Source organism: Panulirus ornatus, chromosome 8 (genome assembly GCF_036320965.1).
Source record: "Panulirus ornatus isolate Po-2019 chromosome 8, ASM3632096v1, whole genome shotgun sequence".
Lineage (NCBI taxonomy): Eukaryota > Metazoa > Arthropoda > Malacostraca > Decapoda > Palinuridae > Panulirus > Panulirus ornatus.
This window is the reverse complement of record NC_092231.1, coordinates 27,836,924-27,857,532: the sequence shown is the minus strand read 5'-3', so window position 1 is coordinate 27,857,532 and position 20,609 is coordinate 27,836,924. Positions and strand designations below refer to the sequence as shown.

The following is a 20,609-nucleotide window of genomic DNA, read 5'->3' as shown; positions in this document are numbered from 1 at the left end:
AAAGTGTGTCGCTAGAAACTACAGGATCCGCAGAAGCTCCGTGACAACAACAAGCTGACAGGTAAAGCTGGCCGTCGCCTGAAGCTGAGTGGTGTCCACAGGTGCCCAGCCAACCGTCGCGCACCCAAAGTACGTTTACCTGACGGGACTCGACGAGGGGCTCTGCTGTGCACGCCCGACATCGGCGCAGAAAAGACAGCCATCACGGGACCACGACAACTGCCACAGCTTGGTCTCCTCGCGTCTGACTTCTCCTTTCCGCTGGACGAGGAGGTTCTCGTGGTGAACAGCAGTAGACTGTCACCTGTGGCATCATTCGAGGCAATTCTCACCCTGGGAGATATGTCACACGACACCACCGTCGACGTATCCCATGACACAGACGACGTCCTGCTCTCCTGGTATGACGCCAGAGCCATCACTATCATCCCTGCTAACTACCTGAAGCAGATATAGTCGCTCCACAACCGATGTCAACCTTGATATCCCCAGCGCCGAGCAGTTGGTGGAGGATCGCCAGAAGCTTCTGGAAGATTTCATGGACGACTTGGTGGATCCAGAGGTCCATAGGGAACATAGCTGTGGACCGTGTCTGGCCTGCCCATGACGATCCACCAGCAGGCGGAGGTGCAGCAGCCCTTTGCACTCCACACTCCCTGGGCCATCCCCCTGGCCTGGCGAGCAGGTGCTAGACAGCAGAAGCAAGGGGTCATCCAGCCGCTGGATGTCGGGGTATTGGAGATGGTGTTATCCGATGGCTGGTGACACCGAAGCAGAGGGAAGGCGTCTGCACCACCATGGACCTCACCAAACTGAACGAGCAAGTTTTGCGACCCGCCCACCACCCTGCCCCAACGCCGCGCAACCTGTCATGGAGGTCGCTCGTGGATGCAAATATTTGACCACGACGGACGCGATACTGTCAGCTTCCGCTAGCAAAGGAGGCACAGCCGTTCACCATCTTCATAACTCCGTGGGGAAGTTACAAATTTCTACGTGGCCCCCATGGGATTCGTGTCTATAGGGGACGAATTTTTCAGACGTGGTAAATCGCTCTTGAAGATGTCAACAACTGAGGCACTGTCTTGGATGACGTGTTCGCCTGGGAACCGACCTACACAGTCGACCTTCAGCGATGTCGTAAACACGGCATAACATGAACGTCAGCAGGTTAGTGTACGCCAGCCAGTCTGCCGAGCTGTGGGTATGGCATCACTGCTGAGGGTATGACTGCAGAACCAGGTAAGGTGAGTGCCATCTCAGATTCCCCCACGCCCACCATCATCACGGACCTCGGGGTCATTCATGGATGTCGCGAACCGGCCTGCAAACTTCACCCCAGCATAGCAACATCGCCAGACACTTTCTGCTCCCTTCTCAGCCCCATGAATGATTTTGTGTGGACCCCCGACCACCACGCATCATTCGAGAGAGTGGAATAAACCTTGAACTCGTCTCCAGTTCTCGCCCACTTTGATCCCGCCCTTCCTACAGTTCTGCAGACTGAAGCCTCGTGTCTGAAAGGTGTGGGTTTACGCTCTTGTGTCGTGCCATGGTGACAAGAGGAGGCTGGTGCAGTGTAGCTCTCGTTTTCTTTGCGACGTTTAGACAGGATATGCCATTGTGGAGTTAGAACTTGTGGTGGCTGTGTGGGCCATGAGAAAGTGCCGCCGGTATCTGCTGGGTCTGCCACACTTCGGCCTCCTCATCGACCAGAAGCCGCTGGTGCCCATTTTGAACGGCTACACACTGGACGCTGTGGAGACCTCACGTTTCCAGCGTTTGAAGAAGACGACGCAGTTTTCCCTCACGACAGTTTAGCGTAAGGGGAGAGAACTTGCCATCCCCGACGCGCATCTCCTGCGCACCTGTGGATGACCCAACCCCGGAAGACTTCGAGGCTTGGGCGGACGTCACCTTACATAGCTGCTTGATGGCCAGCTGCCCAGGACGACGCCTACCGTCAGCTCCACGACGCCATCCATGATCACAGGTTTTCCCACAGACTTGCCGAAAGAACCAGCATCACTACGAGATTTCTGGAAAATACGAGACAGTCTGGCCACTGATGAATGTCTCGCTCTCCACGGCGCCCGGCTCATCATCCCCGCCGCATTTGGCCTCCCTGTTCTTCCCGCCTTCACAACTCACTGAAGAATAGAGGCCTCAAAGCGCCGCGCCCGGCAGACGTTGTGGTGGCCTGGCACCACGAGTGACATCGTGCACACCGTGCAGGCATGTGACGCATGCCAGACCCTCCAGCCATCCCTGGTAAAGGAGCCGTTGATGTGTGACCCGCACCCATCGCGGCCTTACGAGGACGTCTCTGCTGAGCTGTTCTCACACGCAGGAAGGAATGTCTGCTGTACGCCGATCGTCTATCTGGCTGACCACACGTGAGTCAGTACGGAAGGGACGCCACCTCTCGCACCACCATCAAGCTTCTTCGTTAATGTAGGCGAACCTGTCCGTCTCCACGCGGACAGTGGACCTTAGTTCCCCAGGTCAGAATTTCTGACCTTCCTCAAGCGTTGGGGCGTGACTCGCCACATCTCATGACCACATTACCCGTAAGGCCTGTGTGAAGCAGGTGAAACGCCTCATTATCAAGACCATCAGTAATGGCTGCCTGGAGGATGAAAACTTCCACCGAAGGACTGATGGAGACACACAACAACCCCGCCCAGACGGCCGGTCACCCGCTCAGATCGCTCGGCACATCCATGCCAACACACTGCCGCTCCTTCGCTTCCGAGTGGCAGGACACAGCGGACGAGTATGATGCACGACAGCTCACACTGCAACAGAAGGCGGAGGAGTACTATAACAGCACCTCCCGCTCCCTTTCCCCTCTCAAGCTTGGTGAACCTGTCCGCTTACAAGATCCCGTCGCGAGGTGATGGGACACGGCAGGGATAATCGTAGGTATCGGTAGAGTATGTTGGAGAAACCGCCGTTTCCTGAGGCTACATCACATTCCCCTCACCACCAATCCCGCCCCGTGCCAGTCAGTCAGCACTACGTAAAGACCCAAACCCGCCCGTCTTTTCCTCGCCAGCTACGAAGGAATAACAGCCTCTGTGGAAGACGGGCATAAGGTTTGTTTTCCCCTACCCCTCGCATCACTAAGACGTAGCTCTTGCAGACGTCAGCATGTGGAACGTCTGGATATTTAAGTCCTCTTCACTTCAGACTCCATCGGGAGGGAGGTTGACGAACTGTATGTTTTTATGCTTATGTATCATACTATGTCTCATGTACCCCTACATGTAAAGTTAATATGGAATGTTTTACGCTCGTCTCCCTTCTGTTTTGAACGAGCGTCATGCGCTCTGTCGGCAGAAGCTGTAACTTCTCGGGCAGTCGACACTAACCATACTTGTATATCGTGTTAGTTTGTGGATGAATTTAGTGTCACGTCTTCACCAGCGTCTTTGCTTCAACATAATTATGGTGCATATGTCTGCCTTATCTGTGACTTTCTGTGTTGTCGTTTCTCACAAGCTGTCATGCTAGCAACTGAAGGCAATGATTGATATAGGAATACAGAAATGTGATGTGTAGTGTGTGTTTTCCTCAAACTCTGTGGTGCCAGTCCATGTTTAGGCACCAGAACTTGTGATACAATTCACTTATAGTGGCACAAATGACAAGTAAAGTAACTCATCCGATTCGGTATAATTTGCAAGAACTTGTATGAAGGAAGAAGACCACAGCATCACAAAACTGGTTTCTTACATTTTGGCCAATCCAGGGTAATGGTAACGTAAGTGGCTGTACTCTTAATCAATAATCAATAGATTTGGGAACTTTTGGGTAGGAGCGGAAGGTTGGATTTAACGCATGTAAACAAAGATATTTATTCACATTGTATTTGTATTAACAGTTATATATGCGTATGCATGACAGAAGGGGGAGAATAAGATAAACCACCCAGGTCAAGGAAAGATCATTGTCTCCCCAACAACATAAAGACTGACACAAATATGCTAGTGTGTGTGTGTGTGTGTGTACAAAATAATACTAAAGACATGGTACATATATGCAAGGTTAAGAGATAGGGTAACGTGAGTACTTTCTCTCTCCGTAACACAAATAGTAATCACACAACTACGTGGCTTAGCTTCAGCCACAACACGCACTGCTGTGCTACAAAGCTGGATACAATGAAATGTGACCCTCACTTATTACCGTTAGGTGTCTCGGAGTGATATTTGAATATGGTGCTAAATAAGCTCATCAACCAGACTGTACTCTCCCTCGTCCACTGACGGGACTTAATCGTGGTGTAACCTAAAGCAGATGGAGTGTGTTATCACACACACAAACACACACACACACACACACGCACGCACAGACACACACACACACACACACACACACACACACACACACACTCATACAATATATCCAAAATGGCCTCAACCAACCATAGCTTCTCTCCTGCACACCACTGGTGGCAGTAGACATCAAAAAAAAAACTTTTGAAAGTCTTCAGCAACACATCCTCACACAAACGATACTTGATCCTGTCGTCCACGACAATTACAAAAAGTGATTTAGCACTTTCCAAGCCTGAGTTACTCGCAATTGCTTCACCTGTAACTCTCTTAAACTCCACTATGGTGTTCCCTGAAAGAGCAATTCTTTCTCCAACCCCCTTCAGTCTCTTCCTACATGACCTTCCATAACCTGCAGAAGACCACAACATGAAGGTCCTCAGGTATGCAGACAGCTTCACAGTCACAGTACAACACCTTACTAGAAGCAACAAACCTGCAACACGACATTACTCAGAACAGTGGCAAACCCAGAATAGAATAACAACGTCGTCTCAACAGAAGTCTTGTCACGATTTCGACTACAGGTAGACATGTGTCTAGCTATCTGGGGAGGCGAAAATAGATATTTGAAGATACAGTAGTTCCAAAAATATTATATGGATGATCTATGGGTGAGAATGTTCAGAGGAGGGTGCATGTGTTAGAAATAAAATGTTTGAATTAAGTACGTGACGTGAGGAGGGTTGATTAAGTAGTGATAGGGTAGGAGATGTGTGGTGATAAGTATGGTTGGGAAAGCTGAAGTGTGTGCTGAAATGGTTTATGATTTAGAGATAATAAGAAGTTGTCACACGATACATGTGTCAGAAGTGGAGGGAACAAGGAGAGGAAGACCAGATTGTGGACTTAGAAGGATGGATTGAAAAAGATATACTTGCATACACACACATTCATATACTGGGGTTACCTGGGTTACGAACAGGTAAGGTTCCTGTTGGTAAGTTGGAAAATATAAAGAAATGCATCATATTAGAAAAAATACCTGTACCTGACTGTAATAATGTGATGCATATAAGATATAGTTAATAGAATGTGGTATTAAGCAACATTTTCATGAAAAGATGCAGTTCGGCAGTTCATAAGTATGAGTAATTGATTGTATGTCAGACTAGGAATTGGATATTGTTTCTTGCTACTCATTCGTAAGAACAGGTATTCCTAGGTCAGATGCATCAGACTGGGAAGGAACCATGTAGTTTTAGAAGTGGTAGAGGATGTATGGATCAATTGTTTCCTGTAAGAATATGTGCGAAAATTACTGAAAGAAACAGAGGATTTGCACATGACATGGCTCTGGAGAAAGCATATGATAAGATTGATGAAGATGCCTTGTGGAAGCTCTTTAGGATATATGGTGTGGAAGGAAAGCTTGTAGATGCAGTGAGAAGTTTTCATCGAGGGTCTAAAGGCATATATAAGCGTGAGAAGATAAGAGAGTGAATGGTTCCAAGGGAAGGTCACCATTGCAGTTTAGTTTGTTTATGGTTGTGCTGGTGAGGGATGTAAATGCGACAGTCATAGAGAGAGAGGGGGCGATTATGCAGTCGTGTAGGGCTTTTTTTGAGGGGGGGGGGGGGGGCTTGGGAGGTGAGTCAGGTGTTGTTTGCTGATGTTATTGCACTGGTGGCAGATTCAAGTGAGAAACCGCAAAAATTGTTGACTTAGTTTGGAAGAGTGTATGAAAAAAGGAAGTTTAGAATAAATGTGAATAAAATAAGGATATTAGGTTTAGTAGGATTGAGGGACAGTTTACTTGGGGTTTGAGTTTGAATGGGGAAAAATCGGAGGAAGTGTTTTAGCAGACTTGGTGGTAAATGGAACTATGGAAGCAGAAGTGAGTCATACGTTGGTTGAGGGGGCACAGCTTCTGCGAGAACTAAAGGAAGGAGTGCAAATGATAGGTAGATGTATAAGGGAAAGTGGCAGGAGGTCAAAATAAGGTGCAGGGGTTGAAAAAGAGGGCAAATGAGAGTTGGAATGAGAGAGTATCATTAAACTTCAGGGACAATAAAAAGATGTTTTAGAGGGTGGTAAATAATATGCGAAATACAAAAAAAAAAAAAAAAAAAAAAAAAATGGGGGACATCGTTTAAGGGAGCAAAAAGGGAAGTGATAATAGGTAGTGATGGAGTAAGTATTTTGAAGGATTGTTAACTGTTTGATGATGAGTGCCAGAAGTAGGGGTGTTTAGGTCGGGGTGGTATGCATAGTGAGAGAGTCAGGGTGAGTGGTTTAGTGAAAAGAGAAGAGGTGGTGAAAGCCTTGCGTAAGGCGAAGGGTTTGGATGGTAATGCATTTGAATTTATCAAGAAAGGGGGACTATGTTGTTGAATGGCAGATAAGGATATTCACTGTATGTATGGATCATGGTGAAGTGCCTGAGGATTGGAGGTATGCATGTATCGTGCCAGTGTATAAAGGCAAAGGGGATGAAGGTGAGTGTTCAAACTACACAGGCATAGGTTTGTTGAGTGTACCTGGAAATTTTATGGGAGGGTATTGATTGAGAGGATAAAGACGGTTACAGATCATCAGACTTGGGAAGAGCAGTGTGGTTTCAGAAGTGGTAGAGGATGTGTGGATCAGGTGTTTGCTTTGAAGAATGTGTGTGAGAAATACTTAGAAAAACAAGTGATTTGTATGTGACGTTTATGGAACTGGAGAAGGCATATGATATGGTTGATAGAGATGCTTTGTGGAAGGTCTTAAGGATATATGGTGTGGGAGGTAAGCATCAAGAAGCAGTGAGAAGTTATTATCAAGGGTGTAAAGCTTGTGTACGAGTAGGAAGAGAGGAGAGTGATTTGCTCCTGTTAAAGGTCAGTCTGCGGCAAGGGTTTGCGATGTCACCGTGGTTGTTTAATTTGTTTATGGATGGGGTAGTGAGGGAGGTACATGCAAGAGTTTTGGAGAGAGGGGCAAATATGCAGTCTGTCGGGGATGAGGGGGCCTAGGAAGTGAGTATTAGGTTTTAGCAGGTTGAGGGACAAGTTAATGGGGATGTAAGTTTGAATGAGGGAAAAATGGAGGAATTGAAGTGTTTTAGAAATCTAGGAGAGGACTTAGCAGCGAATAGAACCATGGTAGCGGAAGTGAGTCATCGGATGGGGGAGGGGGCGAAGGTTTTGAGAGCGATGAAGAATGTGTGGAAAGAGAGAACGTTATCTCAGAGAGCAAAAATGGGTATGTTTGAAGGAAAAGTAGTTCCAACAATATTATATGGTTGCGAAGGAGAGTGGGTTTTTTGGTAATGAATGTTCGAGGACGATATGTGGCATGAGTGGTTTGATCGAGTAAGTAATGAAAGGGTAAGAAAGATGTGTGGAAACACAAAGAGTGTGATTGAGAGAGCAAAAGAGGTTGTGTTGAAAATGAGTGCGGAAAAGTTAACAAAGAGGATATATGTTTCAGAGGTGGAGGGAACAAGGAGAATTGGGAGACCAAATTGAAGGCGTTGGATCAGGGTTGAAAGACTAATAGATATGTACGAGTGATATGTTGGGTCCTGACTGAACATGAGGGATGGCTGAGTGAGGATGGTTCGCTGCTTACACATGATGAGAGAGATGTGTTCGTTATCTAGGTATGCTGATATGGCTTGGGTCAGTGGTTTGCAAACTGCATTAGATGTGGAAACGTATATATGGATATTATATATAATAATAATATATATGGCTGATTACAGAATGTGTTGGCCTTCGCTTGCCATTAAATAAGTTTATTGATTAATTATAAATGCTATGCATTTCTTTTCTAAGGTGGGCCTGACATGAGGGGGATGATAGGAGGCAGGAATAGGCGGAAATGGTTGATGTTTTTCCTCGTTTTGACGTACCTTATAGGGAGAATCAGCGATGTAAGTATTGGATAAATATTGAAATGTTTATTATGTAATATTTGTGTGTGGACTATATGTATATACATGTTATGGTGGTTCATTTCTTCGTTTTTCCTTGACCACCTCGTCACTTGTGACACACAAAAATAATATATTATATATATATATATATATATATATATATATATATATATATATTTATTATTTTATATTTTATTAGTGAGGTGTCCTGAACTTGCGGAGGGTGAAAGGAGGACAACGGAATAGGAGAATGGATCGTATGTGGTTACGGTAACGTCTTCAGTGGCATGAATCACATGTGAAGCGTCTGCGGTTAACCAGGTAACACTTGTATATGTAGATGCGTTGAACCTGTATGCGGGAGTGAGGCCATTCTTCTTGTTTCCTTGCGCTTCACCTCGCAGCAGGGAGACACGACAAAGTAAATAAAATAAAAAAATATAAAATATATATATATATATATAATATATATATATATATATATATATATATATATATATGTTAGAAGTTGTTAGAAGCAGTGAAAAGTTTTTATCGAGGATGTAAGGCATGTGTACGTGTAGGATGAGAGGAAAGTGATTGGTTCTCAGTGAATGTAGGTTTGCGGCAGGGTGTGTGATGTCTTCATGGTTGTTTAATTTGTTTATGGATGGGGTTGTTAGGGAGGTGAATGCAAGAGTTTTGGAAAGAGGGGCAAGTATGAAGTCTGTTGGGGATGAGAGAGCTTGGGAAGTGAGTCAGTTGTTCGCTGATGATACAGCGCTGGTGGCTGATTCATGTGAGAAACGGCAGAAGCTGGTGACTGAGTTTGGTAAAGTGTGTGAAAGAAGAAAGTTAAGAGTAAATGTGAATAAGAGCAAGGTTATTAGGTACAGTAGGGTTGAGGGTCAAGTCAATTGGGAGGTAAGTTTGAATGGAGAAAAACTGGAGGAAGTAAAGTGTTTTAGATATCTGGGAGTGGATCTGGCAGCGGATGGAATCATGGAAGCGGAAGTGAATCATAGGGTGGGGGAGGGGGCGAAAATCCTGGGAGCATTGAAGAATGTGTGGAAGTCGAGAACATTATCTCGGAAAGCAAAAATGGGTATGTTTGAAGGACTAGTGGTTCCAACAATGTTGTATGGTTGCGAGGCGTGGGCTATGGATAGAGTTGTGCGCAGAAGGGTGGATGTGCTGGAAATGAGATGTTTGAGGACAATGTGTGGTGTGAGGTGGTTTGATCGAGTAAGTAATGTAAGGGTAAGAGAGATGTGTGGAAATAAAAAGAGCGTGGTTGAGAGAGCAGAAGAGGGTGTTTTGAAATGGTTTGGGCACATGGAGAGAATGAGTGAGGAAAGATTGACCAAGAGGATATATGTGTCGGAGGTGGAGGGAACGAGGAGAAGTGGGAGACCAAATTGGAGGTGGAAAGATGGAGTGAAAAAGATTTTGAGTGATCGGGGCCTGAACATGCAGGAGGGTGAAAGGAGGGCAAGGAATAGAGTGAATTGGATCGATGTGGTATACCGGGGTTGACGTGCTGTCAGTGGATTGAATCAGGGTATATGAAGCGTCTGGGGTAAACCATGGAAAGCTGTGTAGGTATGTATATTTGCGTGTGTGACGTGCATGTATATACATGTGTATGGGGGTGGGTTGGGCCATTTCTTTCGTCTGTTTGCTTGCGCTAATTCGCAAACGCGGGAGACAGCGACAAAGCAAAAAAGAAAAAAAAAAAAAAAAATATATATATATATATATATATATATATATATATATATATATATATATATATATATATATATATATATATATCTTTTCTTTCATTCAAACTATTCGCCATTTCCCGCATTAGCGAGGTAGCGTTAAGAACAGAGGACTGGGCCTTTGAGGGAATACCCTCACCTGGCCGAATTCTCTGTTCCTTCTTTTGGAAAATTAAAAAAAAAAAAACGAGAGGGGAGGATTTCCAGCCCCCCGCTCCCTCCCCTTTTAGTCGCCTTCTACGACACGCAGGGAATACGTGGGAAGTATTCTATCTCCCCTATCCCCAGGGATAATATATATATATATATATATATATATATATATATATATATATATATATATATATATATATATATAGTGTGTGTGTGTGTGTGTGTGTGTGTGTGTGTGTATAAGAGAAAGAACTGAAGGAGCTGAGTAAGGAGTGCTCATCCTTCTTGAAGGCTCAGGCTGGGGTCTGAATGCATGTGAATATTACCAAGATGTGAAGAAGGGAGAGATGGGTAGTATGTTTGATGCTCTGGTTTATATCAAAACAAAGCTCAACAGTAAGGGGGAAGAGTGGTCTAGGAATGTCTTAGGAGTAAAGTTAGGGGTTAGTGAAAGTGAGAGCTAAGAAAGGGGTAGCACTACTGCTGAAGCAGCAGTGTTAGGAGAGTGTAAGGAAGAGAGCTCCAGACTGATATGGGTAAAAATGAATATGGATTACAAGATATGAATGATTATTAGTCCTTATGCACATGGCATCAGAAGAAAGATGAAGAGAAGTGAGTGTTTTGGGAGCAGCTGAGTGAGTGTTTCAACAGTTTTGATGCAAGATACCGAGTCTTAATGATGGGTGATTTGAATGTGTAAGTGATTCATGTGGCAGTTTAGAGTATAATTAGTGGGTATGGAGTTACCAGTATGGTGAATGGAGAAGGCGAACAGCTTGTGGAGCTGTGTCCTGGAGAAGGACTGGTGATTGGGAATACTTAGTTTAAAAAGAGGGACATCCACAATTGTAAGTGGATGCGTTAGGGAGATGGTCAGCAGGCATCACTGAATTACACTTTAATTGACAGGCATGTAAAAGAGGTACGACTCTTGGATGTGTATGTGTTCAGAGGGGCAGTTGATAGGATGTGTGATCATTATCTCGTGGAGGCGAGGGTGAAGATTTGTAGATTTTTTATTGTTTTTGAAAAGGAAATGACATGGGTGAGAAGTTGATGAATGTAAGTGAGCTTGGACAGGAGACATATGAAGAAATACCAAGAGAGCTTAGGTGTATTTAAGGAAGCAGTGCTAGTATGTGTTGGAGAAGTGTGTGGAATGCGGAAGGCGGGAGTTGTGCAAGTGAGAAAGGATAGTGAGTGGTGGCATGATAATGTAAAGTTACTAGTGAAAGAAAAACGAGAGTTGTATAGGCAGCACTTACATAGAAGGACTGGAGGTGATTAGGTGTACTAGGGAAAGGGGCAGGAGGTCAAGAGGTAAGTGCAAGGGCTGATAAAAAGGTCAAATGAGAATTGGGGTGAACAGTATCAGCAAACTTCAGGGAGAATAAAATATTTTGGAAGGAGGTTGACAGTGTAAGAAAAGATAAGGGAGCAAATGGGAACAACGGTGAAGGGGGCAAATGAGGAGGTGGTTACAAATAGTAACGAGATGAAGAGCAGATTGATTAAGTACTTTGAAGGACTGTTGAATGTTTTTGAGGAGGATGTATTTGGGTCGGGTTGGTATGCAAAGTGAGAGGGTAATGGCAAGTGGTTTGGTGAAGGAAGTAGAGGGGGTGAAAGCATTGTATATGGCGAAATGTACCAGGGCAGCAGGAGTGGATAGTATTACAGACGAATTTCTTAAAAAGATGGTTTGTTAGGATTTTCAATGTATGTGTGGATAATGGTGATGTGCTTAAGGATTGGTGCAATGTATACATGGTGCCATTGCAGAAAGGCAAGAGGGACAAAGGTGAATGTTTGAATTAGAGATATAAGATTTTTGAGTGTACTTGGTAGGTTGTTTAGGAGAATGGTGATAGCGAGGATGGTGGCATGCACAAATCATCAGATGGGGCAGGATGTGGTTTGAGGAGTGGTAGAGGGTGTTTGGATCAGGTGTTTGCTTTGAAGAATGTGTTTGAGAATACATAAACAGAAGGATCTGTATATGGCATTTGAGGATTTGGAGAAAGGATATTATAGGGTTGCTGGAGATCCTTTGTGGAAAGTGTTACGAATGTTAGTAGAAGCATTGAGGAGATTTTATCCTGAGAGTAAGACGTGTGTGAGTAGGTAGAGAGGAGGATAAGTGGTTCCGAGTGAAGGTTGGTCTGTCACTATGGCTATTTAATCTCTTTCTGGATGGGGTTGTGAGCTAAGTGAATGCAAGGATCTTCGTGAGAGGAGCAGGTATGATTTAGGCTGGGGATAGGGGTCCTGGGAGGTGAGTCAATTATTGTTTGCTGATGATACAAAGCTGAGAATAGATTCAAGTGAGAAACTGCAGAAGCTGTTGTCTTAGTTTGGAAGGGTGTGTGAAAGGAGAAAGTTAAAAGTAAATGTGAATAAAACTAAGGATTTTAGGTTTTGCAGTGAAAAGAGACAGGCTAGTTGGGATGTGAGTTTGAATGGAGAGAGCTTAGAGGAAGTGGGAATTTTAGATACCTTGGAGTGGCTGTGTTAGCGTGAGTAGAACCATAGGAACTGAGGTAAGCCATGGGGTGGATGAGGGAGCAAAGGTCTTGAGTGTGTTGAGGAATGTTTAGGAAGAGAGGTGACTGTCTCGAAGGGCAAGGATGGGTGTGGTAGAAGGTATAGTAGTCCCATCAGTGTTATATGAGGCATGGGCCTTTGACATAAATGTAAATGATAGAGTGCATTTGCTGGAAAATGTTTGAGAACAATTTTGAGAACAAGGTGTAAGGAGGGTTGTCTGAATGAATGAAAAGTATAGGGTAAGATAGAGATGTGCTAGTAAAAGGAGGATGTTTAAGAGAGTTGAAGAGTGTGTGCTGAGCAAGAGGAGAGAATGAGTGAAGAAAACTTGGCTGAGAGAGTGTACACGTCAGAAGTGGATGGAACGGAAAAGGGGTTAACCAGTGGGGAGGTGGAAGGATGGAGTGAAAGATGCTTTGAGGGCTTGTGGCCTGAACATGTAGGAGGGTGCAAGGCATGCTAGGGATAAAGAAAATTGGAACAATATAGTGTACAAGGGAGGACGTGCTGTAGTGGGCTGAACCAGGGTATGTGAAATGGTCAGGGGAAACCTCAGAATGGGCCATGGGGCCTGGGTTTGGAGAGGGGGATTTGGTTTCTGTGCACTGTATATGACAGCTAGAGTGTGAATGTGAGCAGATTAGGCCATTTCTTCATCTTTTTCTGGTGCTACCACGCTGATGCTAGCACCTCGCTGACCCAAGAAATGAACTTGTATGGGAAAAAAAAAGAAATATATATATATATATATATATATATATATATATATATATATATATATATATATAATTTTTTCTTTCATTCTTTCTTTCATACTATTCGCCATTTCCCGCGTTAGCGAGGTAGCGTTAAGAACAGAGGGAATATCCTCACCTGGCCCCCTTCTCTGCTCCTTCTTTTGAAAAAAAAGAAAAGAAAAAACGAGAGGGGAGGATTTCCAGCCCCCCGCTCCCTCCCCTTTTAGTCGTCTTCTGCGACACGCTGGGAATACGTGGGAAGTGTTCTTTCTCCCCTATCCCCAGGGATAATATATATATATATATATATATATATATATATATATATATATATATATATATATATATATATTATATATATATATATATATATATATCTTTTCTTTCATACTATTCGCCATTTCCCGCATTAGCGAGGTAGCGTTGAGAACAGAGGACTGGGCCCTTGAGGGAATATCCTCACCTGGGCCCCTTCTCTGTTCCCTCTTTTGGAAAATTAAAAAAAAAAGTGAGAGGGGAGGATTTCCAGCCCCCCGCTCCCTCCCCTTTTAGTCGCCTTCTACGACACGCAGGGAATACGTGGGAAGTATTCTTTCTCCCCTATCCCCAGGGATAATATATATATATATATATATATATATATATTCTTATCCCTGGGGATAGTGAAGAAAGAACACCACTGCCCACATACGTATTCTCTGCATATTGTAGAAGACAACTAAGAGGGGTGGGAGTGGGTGGCTAGCAATCCTCCCTTCCTGTATTACTTTCCAAAAGAAGGAGCAGAGGAAGATGCCAGGGTAGGAGTTTTCCCTCTAAGGCTCAGTCATCTGTTCTTGTCGCTCCCTTGCGTATGCGGGAAATGGCGAGCATGTAAGAAAAAAAGATTTATATTAATTCTATAACTCCATAACCCTTCGTACAGGGTTCTTACAGCTTTAGGGATGCATATAGTGGGAGCTCATGTGTCCTGGCAGACATCCAATACGGGTTCACTTGAAGCGTAAAAAAGAATGATATGCCAAGCCATGCTGACAAATTTTCATTTGATAATGTTTTTCAAATAGAATATTTCCCATAAAGAAATTGAAGACACACTCGCAATTCACAACAGTATGACAATAGAGACACTTATTTGCAGCAAGATTACTTCTAGCACCATCGCATCATTATCATGCTGTGTTGAGACTGTACTCTTCATTGCCTCACTTTCTCTTGTCAACAGTGGAAGGTGACTTTTCTAGTCGAGTGGGTACGTGACTAAAGCCACCAGTTTTGATGAAGCACGAGAAAGACAATGAAGTATTTGCAGAACTTAAATTTCTATAAGTTTACTTAAAACGAAAAGTTTGAAACTAAAAACAAGAAAGGACAATCTCCTAATTTAAGTACTTAAATTCAACAAAGTATTGAAAGTAGGTAGAGCGAATACTTATGCCATTTCAAAAGTATTGATCATGAAAAATGGGAGTGGAACTGTGGATTTGATGAAACTTTCATTTTTACCCATCAATAAATTACGTATTTGTACAGGACGGGGAAAGAGTTCTCCACTTTTGCAGGTCGATTTCCTGAACTTTCTATGGCTTCAAGTAGCCTCGTGAACGTTTGTGTGCGGTCTTCTTAGTTAGGATATTCCAGCCTTCCACCTTTGTTTTGCCTTCCCTGCTTGATCTTCATCGAAATTGCTTCTTACACAAAATGCAGTATGAACTCTTAAGGCATTTGCCACACATGATGAGAAAATATAAACAGTCAAATCAACATATGAATAGAAGCTTTCTAAAGCGAGGGTGATTTACTCCTCCATCCTCAAGCTATTACAGTATTTGATAAACTTAGTTATGATGAATTAATATATTTTTACATTTATTCTAATCTGACTCGTCTAAAGGGGAAAATAAAATGTGCATGAATTTATCCTTAACTGTTTAGTAATTTACTCTCATGATAGTTAGACAACCATGTAGATATCACTACCTTTCTGATATTTTTCAAATAACTCGGAAAGTTAAAGGATCTCTAATATCCAATGTGTCCTTATAGACAACTCCTGTTTGGAGGTTTTATGACTTTCTTCGTAAGTTTGTCATTCGCCTCTTCCCCTTATTGACCAGTCCTGGTTCAGTAAATACACACACACACACACACACACACACACACACACACATATATATATATATATATATATATATATATATATATATATTTTTTTTTTTTTTTTTTTTATACTTTGTCGCTGTCTCCCGCGTTTGCGAGGTAGCGCAAGGAAACAGACGAAAGAAATGGCCCAACCCCCCCCCCATACACATGTACATACACACGTCCACACACGCAAATATACATACCTACACAGCTTTCCATGGTTTACCCCAGACGCTTCACATGCCTTGATTCAATCCACTGACAGCACGTCAACCCCTGTATACCACATCGCTCCAATTCACTCTATTCCTTGCCCTCCTTTCACCCTCCTGCATGTTCAGGCCCCGATCACACAAAATCTTTTTCACTCCATCTTTCCACCTCCAATTTGGTCTCCCTCTTCTCCTCGTTCCCTCCACCTCCGACACATATATCCTCTTGGTCAATCTTTCCTCACTCATTCTCTCCATGTGCCCAAACCATTTCAAAACACCCTCTTCTGCTCTCTCAACCACGCTCTTTTTATTTCCACACATCTCTCTTACCCTTACGTTACTTACTCGATCAAACCACCTCACACCACACATTGTCCTCAAACATCTCATTTCCAGCACATCCACCCTCCTGCGCACAACTCTATCCATAGCCCACGCCTCGCAACCATACAACATTATTGGAACCACTATTCCTTCAAACATACCCATTTTTGCTTTCCGAGATAATGTTCTCGACTTCCACACATTCTTCAAGGCTCCCAGGATTTTCGCCCCCTCCCCCACCCTATGATCCACTTCCGCTTCCATGGTTCCATCCGCTGCCAGATCCACTCCCAGATATCTAAAACACTTTACTTCCTCCAGTTTTTCTCCATTCAAACTTACCTCCCAATTGACTTGACCCTCAACCCTACTGTACCTAATTACCTTGCTCTTATTCACATTTACTCTTAACTTTCTTCTTTCACACACTTTACCAAACTCAGTCACCAGCTTCTGCAGTTTCTCACATGAATCAGCCACCAGCGCTGTATCATCAGCGAACAACAACTGACTCACTTCCCAAGCTCTCTCATCCCCAACAGACTTCGTACTTGCCCCTCTTTCCAAAACTCTTGCATTCACCTCCCTAACAACCCCATCCATAAACAAATTAAACAACCATGGAGACATCACACACCCCTGCCGCAAACCTACATTCACTGAGAACCAATCACTTTCCCCTCTTCCTACACGTACACATGCCTTACATCCTCGATAAAAACTTTTCACTGCTTCTAACAACTTGCTTCCCACACCATATATTCTTAATACCTTCCACAGAGCATCTCTATCAACTCTATCATATGCCTTCTCCAGATCCATAAATGCTACATACAAATCCATTTGCTTTTCTGAGTATTTCTCACATACATTCTTCAAAGCAAACACCTGATCCACACATCCTCTACCACTTCTGAAACCACACTGCTCTTCCCCAATCTGATGCTCTGTACATGCCTTCACCCTCTCAATCAATACCCTCCCATATAATTTACCAGGAATACTCAACAAACTTATACCTCTGTAATTTGAGCACTCACTCTTATCCCCTTTGCCTTTGTACAATGGCACTATGCACGCATTCCGCCAATCCTCAGGCACCTCACCATGAGTCATACATACATTAAATAACCTTACCAACCAGTCAATAATACAGTCACCCCTTTTTTAATAAATTCCACTGCAATACCATCCAAACCTGCTGCCTTGCCGGCTTTCATCTTCCGCAAAGCTTTTACTACCTCTTCTCTGTTTACCAAATCATTTTCCCTAACCCTCTCACTTTGCACACCACCTCGACCAAAACACCCTATATCTGCCACTCTATCATCAAACACATTCAACAAACCTTCAAAATACTCACTCCATCTCCTTCTCACATCACCGCTACTTTTTATCACCTCCCCATTTGCGCCCTTCACTGAAGTTCCCATTTGCTCCCTTGTCTTACGCACTTTATTTACCTCCTTCCAGAACATGTTTTTATTTTCTCTAAAATTTCATGATACTCTCTCACCCCAACTCTCATTTGCCCTCTTTTTCACCTCTTGCACCTTTCTCTTGACCTCCTGTCTCTTTCTTATATACATCTCCCACTCAATTGCATTTTTTCCCTGCAAAAATCGTCCAAATGCCTCTCTCTTCTCTTTCACTAATAATCTTATATATATATATATATATATATATATATATTATGTATTTATTATACTTAGTCGCTGTCTCCCGCGTTAGGAAGGTAGCGCAAGGAAACAGACGAAAGAATGGCCCAACCCACCCACATACACTTCCATATACATAAACGCCAACACACGCACATATATATGCATACCTTTACATTTCAATGTATACATACATATACATACACAGACATATACATATATACACATGTACATATTCATACCTGCTGCCTTCATCCATCTCGTCGCCATCCCGCTACACATGAAACAGCATCCCCCCTCCCCCCATGCGCGCGCGCGCGAGGTAACGCTAGGAAAAGACAACATAGGCCACATTCGTTCACACTCAGTCTCTAGCTGTCGTTTGTAATGCACCAAAACCACAGCTCCCTTTCCACATCTAGGCCCTAGGGGGGTTGAGAATGCTATTTCATGTGTGGCGGGGTGGCGACAGAAATGGATGAAGGCAGCAAGTATGAATATGTACATGTGTATATATGTATGTCTGTGTGTGTATATGTATGCATACGTTGAAATGTATAGATATGTATATGTGTGTGTGTGTGGGCGTTTATATATATTTCTTTTTCTTTCTTTTAAACTATTCGCCATTTCCCGCGTTAGCGAGGTAGCGTTAAGAACAGAGGACTGGGCCTTTGTGGGATATCCTCTCTTGGCCCCCCTCTGTTCCTCCTTTTGGAAAATTAAAAGAAAAAAAAGCGGGAGACGGCGATTAAGTATGATAATATATATATATATATATATATATATATATATATATATATATATATATATTATTAATTTATTTATTTTGCTTTGTCGCTGTCTCCCTCATTTGCGAGGTAGTGCAAGGAAACAGAAGAAAGAAATGGCCCAACCCACCCCCATACACATGCATATACACACGTCCACACACGCAAATATACATACCTATACATCTCAATGTACACATATATATACACACACAGACACATACATATATACCCATGCACACAATTCACAGTCTGCCTTTATTCATTCCCATCGCCACCTCGCCACACATTGAATACCATCCCCCTCCCCCCTCATGTGTGCGAGGTAGCGCTAGGAAAAAATAACAAAGGCCCCATTCGTTCACACTCAGTCTCCAGCTGTCATGCAATAATGCCCGAAACCACAGCTCCCTTTCCACATCCAGGCCCCACACAACTTTCCATGGTTTACCCCAGACGCTTCACATGCCCTGATTCAATCCACTGACAGCACGTCAACCCCGGTATACCACATCGATCCAATTCACTCTATTTCTTGCCCGCCTTTCACCCTCCTGCATGATCAGGCCCCGATCACTCAAAATCTTTTTGACTCCATCTTTCCACCTCCAATTTGGTCTCCCACTTCTCGTTCCCTCCACCTCCGACACATATATCCTCTTGGTCAATCTTTCCTCTCTCATTCTCTCCATGTGCCCAAACCATTTCAAAACACCCTCTTCTGCTCTCTCAACCACGCTCTTTTTATTTCCACACATCTCTCTTACCCTTACATTACTTACTCGATCAAACCACCTCACACCACACATTGTCCTCAAACATCTCATTTCCAGCACATCCACCCTCCTGCGCACAACTCTATCCATAGCCCACGCTTCGCAACCATACAACACTGTTGGAACCACTATTCCTTCAAACATACCCATTTTTGCTTTCGGAGATAATGTTCTCGACTTCCACACATTCTTCAATGCTCCCAGGATTTTCGCCCCCTCCCCCACCCTATGATTCACTTCCGCTTCCATGGTTCCATCCGCTGCCAGATCCACTCCCAGATATCTAAAACACTTTACTTCCTCCATATATATATATATATATATATATATATATATATATATATATATATATATATATATATATATATATACATATAGCTGTGGTTTCGGTGCATTATGCATGACAGCCAGAGACTGAACGAATGGGGCCTTTGTTGTCTTTTCCTAGCGCTACCTTGCGCACATGCGGGGGTAGAGGGCTGTCATTTCGTGAGTGGCGGGGTGGCGACGGGAATGAATAAGGGCAGATAGTATGAATGATGTACATGTGTATATATTTATATGTCTGTGTATGTATATATATGTATACGTTGAGATGTATAGGTATGTATATGTGTGTGTGTGGACGTGTATGTATATACATGTGTATGTGGGTGGGTTGGGCCATTCTTTCGTCTGTCTCCTTGCGCTACCTCGCTAACGCGGGAGACAGCGACAAAGTATAATAAACGAATAAATGAATGAATTATATATATATATATATATATATATATATATATATATATATATATATATATATATATATATATATATATATATATATATATATATATAGATAGATAGATAGATAGATAGATAGATGTAATCCCTGGGGATAGGGAGAGTAAGAATACTTCCCACGTATTCCCTGCGTGTCGTATAAGGCAACTGAAAGGGAAGGGGCTGGAAATCCTCCCCTCCTGTTTTACTTTTCCAAGAGACGGAACAGAGAAAGGGGGGGGGGGGGGGGTGAAGTGAGCAGCTTTCCCTCATAGGCTCTGTCATATGTTCTTGAACGCTATCTCGCTAACACGGGAAATAACGAATATGTTCGACAATAGAAAAAAAAAAACATATACAATCTATCCCCGACATTTGTCAGAGTTCCGATCGGATCTCGAAATGGACGTAAGTCGGACGTATGTCAGCATGGCATGTAGAATTCGTATACCTGTACAGCATCCTTTTATCCTACTCACATTCTCTCATGATTATCTTTTTTTTTTACCAGCTTTATTATATAATTGTATAGTTTCTTTTTACCTTTTATTTAAGATTCTTTAGTTCATATTTTA

At 43.2% G+C, this 20,609-nt stretch overlaps 1 protein-coding gene across 3 annotated transcripts in view; it reads left to right on the top strand.

The window, feature by feature from the left end:
• Positions 1-20,609, top strand: part of CaMKI (Calcium/calmodulin-dependent protein kinase I) — a 317,987-nt gene that overhangs the window by 51,942 nt on the left and 245,436 nt on the right. Inside the window, exon 1 of one of the 3 annotated variants that reach the window (XM_071664253.1) lies at positions 3,472-3,766. The exons of the other annotated variants lie outside the window; for them this stretch is intronic. Coding sequence (XP_071520354.1) covers positions 3,759-3,766 — 8 coding nt within the window. The 5' untranslated portion in view covers positions 3,472-3,758. Of the gene's footprint in view, positions 1-3,471; positions 3,767-20,609 lie in introns of those variants that run through there. 3 annotated transcript variants of the gene reach the window in all.